Here is an 11483-nt window from a genome sequence, read left to right as displayed (position 1 = left end):
GCTTTGAGAGGTGACATCTCGAAACAAACATGGTATTTTGAGGAGTACAAGTGATTTACAAAACCCTTCACATTTATATCGCGACTGTAACATAGGGAAGTGGAGAACAGGAGGTTTTGGGGGAAAATCAAAAAGCATAGTGACTGGGGCACAGTGGTTACAGGCTGGACCAGTACTCCAGACTACAAAGCCTGGTAATAGGAGGTGTCATGGTGACTCAGTAGTTAACACTGCGGCCTCACACCGCCAGGGATCCAGGTTTGATTCCATCCTCATGTGACTGTCTGCATGGAGTTTGCACATTCTCCCTGTGTTTACATGGGTTTTCTCGAGGTGCTCTGGTTCACTGCCACAGTCCAAAGATGTGGAGGTTAAGCACATTAACCATGGGAAATGCAGGGTTACAGGCATAGGGTAGGGGGGTATGTATTGGTGGGATGCTCTTGGGGATTGTGGGGATGGGGATGGGGGGGGTAGTGTGGACTAAATAGGTTGAGTGGCCTGCTTTCACACTGTAGGGATTCCATGATCCTATAATCCAGAGGCGCAATCCAATATTTCACAGTGACAGGTTCCATTTGGTGGAAATTAAATTTGATTCATGAACCTGGAATATAAAGCTAGTCTCAGTAATGATGACGATGACAAATATCATTGATTGCTGTCAAATTCTATCTGGTTCATCAATGCCCTTCAGAGAAGGAAATCTAAAGTTCCATTTGGTTGACTCTGACACAGTCTAGCAGTTCAAGAGAAATTAGGAATACCCAGAAATGCTGACCCTGTTTGTGATGACCATACCCCATGGAAGAATAAAGAGGGGACGGAGAGGGAATGGACGATTTCTGCAGATGAGCTACAATTCTTGGATTGGAGGAGTCACTTACACAGCTTCCTTTGTTGGTTTCAGGGACACTGGCACCTTCGATCCTCCCAATTTATTATCCATCTGTGAAATATATCAGGAGTAAGAAACACTTGAGTACAGATATATTTCGAATAATCACACCAAAGGAAAGCTGATGCGGGAAAAATGAGGGAGATCAACTGGAAATATTGGATGTCAATAGAAACAGCAAATTCAGAAAGCATGAGCTGTTCATGTGTCCTCTGGAGGAACCGGTGACTTTGGACCCATCGGGTTCCAAAGCACTTCACGCTGCTGGAAACTTTCCTTACCTCTTACCTGGGTCTGCTTTTTGAACACACTGATTAAAACTGCTTGCTGTAATTTGGTTAAAAATAATGTCATTCACCTTGCATCAAGTCGCTATCAGGACGGTAGGTATGAGATTGATTGAACTTGGTCACTTTGCAATACTCAGCTCCTCCAGATTGAAGCAGCCTGCCTGAGTGGCACCTTATCCACCACCTTCAATATCCCCTCTCTCTACCACCCAACGCACAGTAGCAGCAATGTGTACCATCTACAAGGTGCACTGCAGCGACTCCCCAAGGCTCCTCAGACAGCACCTTCCAAACGCACACCCACTGTCACTTAGAAGGGGAAATGAAGGAGATGTATGGGAACACCACCCCTTGCAGATTCCTCTCCAAGCTCCCCACACACAATGCTGGCTGACAACCACAGGTAGCCCCCCTGCAATGTGCACAAATCGACTTGTGAACAGGTTTTGCTCCCGAATCAACTTGCATGGAAGTCAGTACACAATGTGGGGCAACGTGAAGCAGTCATTCGAAAGTGAAGGAAACACTCCGTATGTCGGGTTTGTGAAAGTATATCCTTAAATGGAGCTAGTGTTCATAAGCCAGATGTTAATAAATCAGGGATCTCCTGTTTATCACTTTCCTTCCATGGTCATTGGATCAGGATCTACATACTGACACCACAGAGATGCACTGGTTCAAAACAACAACTCACCTTCTCAAGGGCAATTAGGGACAACAACAAATGCTGGGTGAGCCACAGTAGACTACATCGCATGAAAGAAGCAAGAAGAGATATAGCCCATAATGTAAAAAGGGATGGCCTTTACCACAATCCTAGAAGGTCTTGCTATCTACTGCTGAAGAGAACAAGCATGGTCAGAAGCAATTGCCCATTCTGCTGGAAAGGCTAAGTCAGCTGTTTTTCTGATCCTCCTACGTACCTGATGTGCTGGGACAGAGGTCGCTGGCATTAACTGTGTTAGTCCTTTACCAAGAAGCTGGATTTGGATAGGTCCTTTGGTCAAGTTCATATTCAGACCAGAAATTGAACTGATTACTCCAGGTTTAGTCTGTGAAAAGCCAAGAACAATTAATCCATCAGTAGGTCAACAGTTTATAGGAACAGTCAGGGGAACATGGAGGGGGAGAGAGTGAGAAAGACAGACAGATAGAGAGAGGGTCATTCACCCCCTTGATTCTACTCCAGTATTTACTAGGATTGCAGCTGATCTAAACTGCGTTCCTGTCTATCCTGATAATGCTTCAACTCTTGCTTAATGAGAAACCATCTACCACTGCCTTAAAAATATTAAAAGACTCTGGAACTCTCTCGCTGAAGTTGTGGTGGAAGAAAAGACTCATGAACCTCAGAAAACATTTTGTCTCATCTCTGCTTTAAATGGGTAATGCTTGATTTTTAAATTTATTTTTGATCCCTAGTTCCAGATTCGCCCACAAGAGGAAACATCATTAGATTACTTACTTACAGTGTGGAAACAGGCCCTTCGGCCCAACAGGTCCACACCGACCCGCCGAAGCGCAACTCATCCAACCCATTCCCCTACATTTACCCCTTCACCTAACACTATGGGTAATTTAGCATGGCCAATCCACCTGACCTGCACATTTTTGGACTGTGGGAGGAAACCGGAGCACCCGGAGGAAACCCACGCAGACATGGGGAGAATGTGCAAACTCCACACAGTCACCTGAGGTGGGAATTGAATCCGGGTCTCTGGCGCTGTGAGACAGCAGTGCTAACCAATGAGCCACTGTGCCGCTCCACATTTACAATGTCAAGACCACTCAAGATCTTGCATGTTTAGATCAAGTTGCTTCTTTCTCTTCTAAATGCTAGCAGATTCAAATCTAGCCTGTCCAAACTATCCTTATAAGACATCATGGCCAATCCAGTCATTAGTCTCGTAAACCTTTTCCTGAACTCCCTTCACTGCATTTAGATCCTTTATTAACTAAAATGTTTAATATTACATACAGTACTGCAGATGTGGTCTTACTATTGCTGTGAATAACTGAAGCATAACTTCCTATTTTTGTATTTAGTACCCCTTGGGATAAATTATAATATTAGTTTTCCTAAAGACATGCTGAAGCTGCACATTAATGTTTTACGATTTATGCACTATGACATTCAGATCCTTCTGCACATCAGAGCTCTGCAATCTCTCACCACTTAGATAATTTTTATTTTATTCCTGTCTAGATGGACATTTCGGAGTTTCTCACATTTGAGTTCATTCGCCAGATCTTAGCAATGCTGCCTTAGCGCCAGGGACCGAGGTTCGATTCCACACTCAGGTGACTGTCTGTGTGGCGTTTGCACATGTGGAATCGAACCTCGGTCCCTGGCGCTAAGGCAGCATTGCTAAGATCTGGCGAATGAACTCAAATGTGAGAAACTCCGAAATGTCCATCTAGACATGTCTGTGTAGGCTTCCTCCCGGTGCTCTTGTTTCCTTCCACAATCCAAAATGTGCAGGTTAAATGGTTTAGCCATGGGAAATCTTCGAGGAGAAAGTGAGGTCTGCAGACGCTGGAGATCAAAGCTGAAACTTTATTGCTGGAACAGCACAGCAGGTCAGGCAGCATCTAGGGAACATGCCCTTCCTGAAGAAGGGCATGTGCCCGAAACGTCGAATCTTCTGTTCCCTAGATGCTGCCTGACCTGCTGTGCTGTTCCAGCAATAAAGTTTCAGCTAGCCATGGGAAATGCACAGTTACAGGAAGAGGGTGTGGTGGGGTGTGGTGTGAATCTTGGTGGAATACTGTTCAGAGGAACAGTGTGGACTCGATGGACCAAATGGCCTGCTTCCACACTGTAGGGATTCTATGATTCTGGTCCACTCACTCAAACGATGGGTATCACCTTGTAGCTTCCTAATCTCTTCACAACTTATTTTCCAATAGATCATTACGTTATTGGCAAATTAGAAACCATAGCTTTGGTTCCTTCATCCTTATTCAAATAGACTGTGAAAAGGTTAAACCCCTGCACTGGTCCCTCTACTCCACCACTTAGATGTGGAGGAATTTCTTCTCTCAGGGGGCAGTGAATCTGTGGAATTTTTTACTACCAAGAACCGTAGAGGCTCAGTCATTAAGCTTTCAAGGTGGAGATAGATTTTTAATCATTAAGGTAATGGCAAAAAGGCAGGAAAGTGGGAGTTGAGGATTATTAGATCTGCTGCGATCTCAATGGATGACAGATGGGTTAATGGCCTACTGCTCCTGTGTCTTGTGGTCACTGTTCACATCTTACCAACCAGAAAATGATCCCCTTATACCCACTTTGGTTTATGTTAGCCAGCCAACTTTCTACTTGTACAAATATGTTTCCCTTTACCTGAGCTTTGATTTCCTGCAATATTCTTTGACGAAGCACCTTATCAAATACTTTCTGAAATCTAAATATAGTACATCTACCTGTACTCCTTTACCTTTTTTAAAATCAAGTAATTCCAGTAAAATGGTTCAGCAAAATCTCTCTTTCACTAGAGCATGCTGACGCTGCCATGACCACCTTCATTGTTATCTAATGGCCTGCTTCAGTGTGCTTAAAAGCAGCTTCTGGTATTTTCCCTTTGACAGATGTCGCAATAGCTGGCCTGTAATTTCCTACTTTTGGTCTTTGTTCCTTTTTGAATAAAGCCATTACGTTTTCTGGTCTACAATCTAATAGAACGTTCCTTGAATCTGGTAAATTTGGAAAGTAAACAATCAATCAAATTAAATGCATTTCTTTCACGATCCGAGGAGGAAGTCCCTGTGAGCCCACAACTCCAACAATTTACTCAGTGCCACTTCCCTGGACTTTTCTCAAGTTCCTTTTTCCTATCCATTTTCTTATTTAGTTTCTCCAGGTATACTTCTATCCTCTACGGTCAAACCGATGCAAAGTATCATTTACTGTTCACACTCACACCTGTCACCATGCCAAGAGAATTTGTCAAGCAAACCATTTGGGTACTTCTCAATTGGAAAAGTTGCAAGTTGAAAACAGGTTTGTTGTCATAGATATGAAAGCTACAATTGCTACCTGCAGGGCTGGTTGAATCTGGTGCTGTGCAAGAGGTTTCATCTGTATAGGGACCGCTGCTCCCTGCTGGATGTGGCAGGTGCCTCCAGGTACTCCCCCCGAGATGACTTTGCTGTCTGGAGACCTTGTTGTGGTCGTGGTACCTGACATAATGAGGAGGATTATGTTTAATGAGTTATAGGAGTAAACTTATCTCTACTAATGAAGCAATTCATTGGACCATTAAATACCGCAGCAACATCAACTTCAGTTTACTGTGTTCACAGAATTTTCTACCAGGTGACACAATGAAACATCAGGAAACACAACCTGCATTTGTGACACTCAGCTTTGCTTCTCTTGGGTTCTAAGCCACAGCTTACACCAAGGGACAAGTCAGATGGTTGTTGATTCAAATCCCACTCCTTAAGGTTTGCCACTCCCGGTGTAATACCTAAGGAGTGCTGCATTGGTGGTGGTGGTGCCAACTTCTGATTGGGACATTAACCAAAGTTACCCACCTTCCCCCCTCAAGTGGATGCAGAAGATCCCATAACATAAATCTGGCGAGCATCAAACGAACTACCAGTGTCCTCAGCAATATTACTTCTTCACATTGAAAAAATACGTTATTTTCGCATCCCCTCAATGCTATTTGTGGGAGCTTGCGGTGTGTAATTTGGCTGCCAGGTTTCTTACTTTACAACAGTGGCTACAAGCCAAAAAAAACCTTCACTGACTTGAAAGATCTTTGGGAGTACCCAGAAGTTGTGAAAGGTGCTATAAAAATGTAAATATCAACTCAGACAGTGAATTGGGGAAGAGGACAGTCTCAGTAGAGAATGACTGTAATTAATGAATTTGGTAGCTGTACCTGCTGAAGATGTCTTCACAAGGACGGATGTCTGTTGAAGCAGTGTTGCTAGGGCTGCTTGACCTCCCCCATGAGGCTGGGATTTCATACTGGCTGAGGTGGTATGTACCTGAGCTGGCACACTGGGAGACTGCACCTGGCTACTGATTAGCATGGTGGGTGCCTGATTGCTCAGTGGGCCAAGCCCACTCACAGTCTGGTTCGCTGCAGACTGTTTGGCTTGTAGAATTATGTTATGCTGCATCTGTTGAAAAAAAAGATGAACGTCATGTCTCTGATCCGATGTTGGTCTGTATCGACTCTCAGACAAGATGGCTCAACAGATCCTTGTTAGTCAGTCGAAATGGGTGGTGCTGGAAAAGCACAGCAGGTCAGGCAGATCAGAGAAGCAAGACAGTCAACATTTCAGACATAAACTCTTCATCAGGAATAATGAAGGGCTTATGCGCAAAACGTGGACTCTCCTGCTCCTTGGATGCTGCTTGACCTGCTGTGCTTTTCCAATGCCACCTTTTTTGACTCTGACTCTCCAGCATCTGCAGTCCTCACTTTCTCCTAGATCCATGTTAGTTAAAATCAGGAACCTTCTTAATAGAAATGAGCAAAAAAAATTTACAAAGATGTTGTCAGGGTTGGAGGGTTTCAGTTATTAGGAGAGGTCGAATAGAGAACATAGAACAAAGAAAATTTACAACCCAGGAACAGGCCCTTCAGCCCTCCAAGCCTGAGCCGATCAAATGTACTGTCTAAACCTGTCGCCCAATTCCAAAGCATCTGTATCCCTCTGCTCCCCACCTACTCATGCATCTGTCCAGACACATCTTAAATGAATCTACCGTGCCTGCCTCTACCACCTCTGCTGGCAACATGTTCCAAACACCCACCACCCTCTGTGTGAAGTACTTGCCCCGTGTATCCCCCTTAAACTTTCCACCTCTCCCCTTGAAAGCATGACCTCTTGTTATTGAATCCTTCACCCTGGGAAAAAGCTTGTCTCTATCCACCCTGTCTACACCCTTGATGATTTTGTAAACCTCACTCAGGTCCCCCCTCAATCTCCTTTTTCCTAATGAAAATAAACCTAACCTACCCAAACTCTCTTTATAGCTAGCACCTTCCATATCAGGCAATATCCTCGTAAACCTTCTCTGCACACTCCACAGCGTCCACATCCTTTTGGTAATGTGGCGACCAGAACTATACACAGTATTCTAAATGCAGCCGAACCAATGTCTTGTACAATTTTAACATGACTTACCAGCTCTTATACTCAATACCCCGTCCGATGAAGGCAAGCATACTATATGCCTTCTTGACCACTCTATCCACCTGAGCAGCAACCTTCAGGGTACAATGGACCTGCACTCCCAGATCTCTCTGCCCATCAACTTTTCCCAAGGCTCTTCCATTCATTGTTTAATTCACTCCAGAATTAGTCTTGCCTAAATGCACCACCTCACATTTGCCTGGATTGAAAGCCATCTGCCACTTCTCCTCCCAACTCTCCAGTCTATCTATATCCTCCTGTGTTCTCTGACAGTGCCTTATACTTTCTTCACTTCACCAATCTTTGTGTCATCTGCAAACTTGCTGATCATACCAACAGTGCCCTCTTCTAGATCATTTATGTATATTACAAACAACAGTGGCCCCAATACTGACCCCCTGTGGAACACCACTGGTCACCTTTCTCCATTTCGAGAAACTCCCTTCAACTACTTCTCTCTGTCTCCTGTTCCTCAACCAGTTCTTTATCCATCTAGCTAGAACACCCTGCACACCATGTGGCTTCACTTTCTCCATTAGTCTATAATGGGGAATCTTATCAAATGCCTTACTAAAGTCCATGTATATGACATCAACAGCCCTTCCTTCATCTAACAACTTGGTCACTTCCTCAAAAAACACTATCAAGGTGGTAAGGCACAATCTCCCCCGCACAAAACCATGTTGCCCATCACCGATAAGCTCATTCCTTTCCAAATATAAATAGATCCTATCTCTCAGTACCCTCTCCAGCAACCTCCCCACCACCGACGTCAGGCTTACTGGTCTGTAGTTACCCGGAATATCCCTATTACCCTTCTTGTACAGGGGGACAACATGAGCAACCTCCCAGTCCTCCGGCATATCACCTGTATTTAAGATATCTGTCAGAGCCCCAGCTATTTCCTCTCTTGCCTCCCTCAGCAACCTGGGATAGATCCCATCCGGTCCTGGGGATTTGTCCACCTTAATAACCTCTAACATACCCAACACATCTTCCCTACTTATGCCAACGTGATCCAGACTAATCAAACTTCTATCTCTAATCTCAACATTCATCATGTACCTCTCCTCAGTGAACACTGACGCAAAGTAATCATTCAGAATCTCACCCATTCTCTCAGGTTCGGCACACAGCCTTCCTTCATTATCTTTTAGTGGACCAATCCTTACTCTTGCTTGCTTCTTATATAAGAATAAAATGCTTTGGGATTTTCCTTAATTCTGCTAGCTAAAGCTATTTCATGACCCCTTTTAGCCCACTTGATTCCTTGTTTAAGATTTTTCCTACTCTTCCGGTATTCCTCCAGGGCCCGTTCTGTTCTCAGCTGCCTAGACCTTATGTACGCTTCCCTTTTCCTCTTGACTAGTCGTACAATTTCTCCTGTCATCCATGGTTCATGAATCTTGCCCTTCCTATCCTTTGCCTTCAACGGGACTTGCCTATCCTGCACTATCTTTGAAAGCCTCCCACATCTCAAACGTGGACTTCCCTTCAAATAACTGTGCCCAATCCACATTTCCCAGCTCCTGCCTAATTTTGATATGATTGGCCTTGGCCCAGTTTAGTACTCTTCCCTTAGGACCACTCTCTTCTTTATCTGTGAGTATTATAAAATGTAGAGAATTGTGGTCACTGTTCCCAAAGAAATCCCCCACTGCAACTACTACCACTTGTCCTGGTTCGTTCCCCAGTACCAAGTCCAACATGGCCCCTTCCCTCGTCGGACTATTGACATACTGCTCTAGAAAACTCTAAATAGATTAGATTAGATTCCCGACAGTGTGGAAACAGTCCCTTCGGTCCAACCAGTTCACACCGACCCTCCGAAGAGTAACCCACCCAGACCCATTTTCTTCTGACTAATGCACCGAACACGATGGGCAATTTAGCATGGCCAATTCACCTGACCTGCACATCTTTGGACTGTTGGAGGAAACCGGAGCACCCAGAGGAAACCCACGCAGACATGGGAAGAATGTGCAGACTCCATACAGTCAGTCACCCCAAGGCTGGAATCGAACCTGGGACCCTGGTGCTGTGAGGCAGCAGTGCTAACCACTGAGCCACCGTGCCACCCTGGGGCTATTTTCCCTGGAGCGTTGTAGACTGAGGGGAGACTTTACAGAGATTTATAAAATCATGTGGGGCATAGATAAGATAAATAGCCAAAGTCTTTCCCCCATTGTAGGGGAATCCAAAACTGAAGGGCGTAGGTTTAAGGTGAGAGGGGAAAGATTTAAAAGGGACCCAAGGGGCAATGTTTTCATGCAGAGTGTGGTGTGTGTATGGAATGAGCTGCCACATGTAGTGGTGGAGGCTGGTACAATTACATTTAAAAGGCAACTGGATGGTTGTATTAACAGAAAAGGTTTTGAGGAATACGGAACAAATGCTGGATTTGGGACTAGTTAAGTTTGGGACACCTGGTTGATGTGGACGAGTTGGACCGAAGGGTCTGTTTCTGTGCTGTAAGCTTCTAAGAGTCTACTTCATTTCACCCTACTGTGCTCATTCAACAAAGCTGGGAGGGGAAGTGGAAAGGAGAGAGGAGGAGAAATTCAGGAGGGGTGGTGAACCAGTGTCCAGAGAACATTATCCCAATAGGCAGTCAATATCATCAAGGGAGGAAGCAAACCAACTCAGGAAGTGCGGAGTGGGAAAGGAAGAAATTTGTTCTGACTCGGCTCCGTGTAATTGCATTCCTGTGCAAGTTAGATTTACCAGATCCATGTAAATAAAGCTTCTCACCTTCCTCAGTCTTCACCTTCCCCAGCAATTTCAAAGGTCCAAGCGTAACAGCAACCCAAACACTCCTCCAAGATTAAATCAGTCTTCCAAACCTCCTCCCCGACTTGTCTCAATCCCAGTGGGTCCAGTCACTTTGGAATGCAGGCCTTCAACCACACCCCATCTCCTCACCTCCCCGATGAAAGGAAAATGGAAAGGTACTCACCTGCTGCAGCTTCTCCATGATGTGTTTATGCTGGTCGGTGGGGTTGGGAATCGAAGACATGGATTGAAGTTGGCTCGTAACCATCTGGAACCGGTTCTGCTGCTCCGTTGTGAGATGCAGCGTCTGATAGACGGGCTGCAGAGGGGCCTGGGCTTGGGACTGGCAGTGCAGCTGGAGCTGGACGTGCTGTGACTGAGACTGTGTTGGATGATGCTCGCTCGGGACTTGGCTCGGAGCTGTGGACGGGTGCAAGAGGTGGGATGGGGTCTGCACCTCGGCCTGGCTCTGGACCTGAGGGGTGGGCTGGACCTGAAGGTGTATCTGGGTGGGAGATGTCAGCTGGGCTTGAGACTGGGGCTGGGGTTCAGGCTGAGAGGGGTTCTGGAACTGAACCTGCACATGAGGCTGTGACGGAGGCCTCATCGGGTGCTGCCCCTGGGGGGCACCGTGCGGGGATGACTGGACCTGGGTCTGAATCACATACAGAGGCTGAAGGGGCAGCTGGGATGGCGTGCAAGAGCGGGAAAGGGGCTCCGACGGTGGCCTGGACAGCACCTGGGGCTGAGAGGACGGACGTGACTGAGGGCGGGAGGGAGGTCTCGACAAAGGCTGAGGCTGTGAGGGTGGACGTGACTGGTGCGGTGATTGCATCTGATGGGGAGACTGCATTTGGTGTGGCGACTGCATCTGTAGATGGAGCTGGCCGTCATTCTGTGGCGTTTGAGGTAGAGGTGACTGTGAAGTAACCGGGAGCTGCTGCAAGGTTGTCTTTTGCTGTCCCGTGGCCATCTGCTGAATGAACCAAACAAAAATACAAAACGGTGCAAACTTCCATACTCCTACGTTCAATCCCTGCAGGATTTCAGTGGGATTTAGGTTATTAGTCCATTCTCAAGGTAAAATAATTTGATGAAGGAAATTGATAGGAGAAACAGAGCTTGCTATTTTGATCCAAAGCAGTCCCCATTTGAAATTTAACTTTTGCTTAAAAATATGTTGCTGGAAATGCGCAGCAGGTCAAGCAGCATCAAAGGAGAAGGAGAATCGACGTTTCGGGCATAAGCCCTTCTTCAGGAATGAGGAGGGTGTGCCAAACAGGCTAAGATAAAAGCCCTTCTTTCCTGAAGAAGGGTTTATGCCCGAAACGTCGATTCTCCTGTTCCCTGGATGCTGCCTGACC

The 11483-nt window shown here is 45.8% G+C and overlaps 1 protein-coding gene across 1 annotated transcript in view; it reads right to left on the bottom strand.

Moving 5' to 3' along the window:
- LOC122542677 (BRD4-interacting chromatin-remodeling complex-associated protein-like) overlaps positions 1 to 11483 on the bottom strand; it is a 52542-nt gene that overhangs the window by 15793 nt on the left and 25266 nt on the right. Inside the window, exons 7-11 of the mRNA XM_043680655.1 lie at positions 10304 to 11095; positions 6081 to 6324; positions 5228 to 5370; positions 2112 to 2240; positions 888 to 949 (exon numbers count right to left, since the gene is read on the bottom strand). Coding sequence (XP_043536590.1) covers positions 888 to 949; positions 2112 to 2240; positions 5228 to 5370; positions 6081 to 6324; positions 10304 to 11095 — 1370 coding nt within the window. The remainder of the gene's footprint in view (positions 1 to 887; positions 950 to 2111; positions 2241 to 5227; positions 5371 to 6080; positions 6325 to 10303; positions 11096 to 11483) is intronic.

This window comes from Chiloscyllium plagiosum, chromosome 41, assembly GCF_004010195.1.
Source record: "Chiloscyllium plagiosum isolate BGI_BamShark_2017 chromosome 41, ASM401019v2, whole genome shotgun sequence".
NCBI lineage: Eukaryota > Metazoa > Chordata > Chondrichthyes > Orectolobiformes > Hemiscylliidae > Chiloscyllium > Chiloscyllium plagiosum.
The sequence above is the reverse complement of the archived record's forward strand: the minus strand, read 5'-3'. Positions and strand labels throughout refer to the sequence as shown.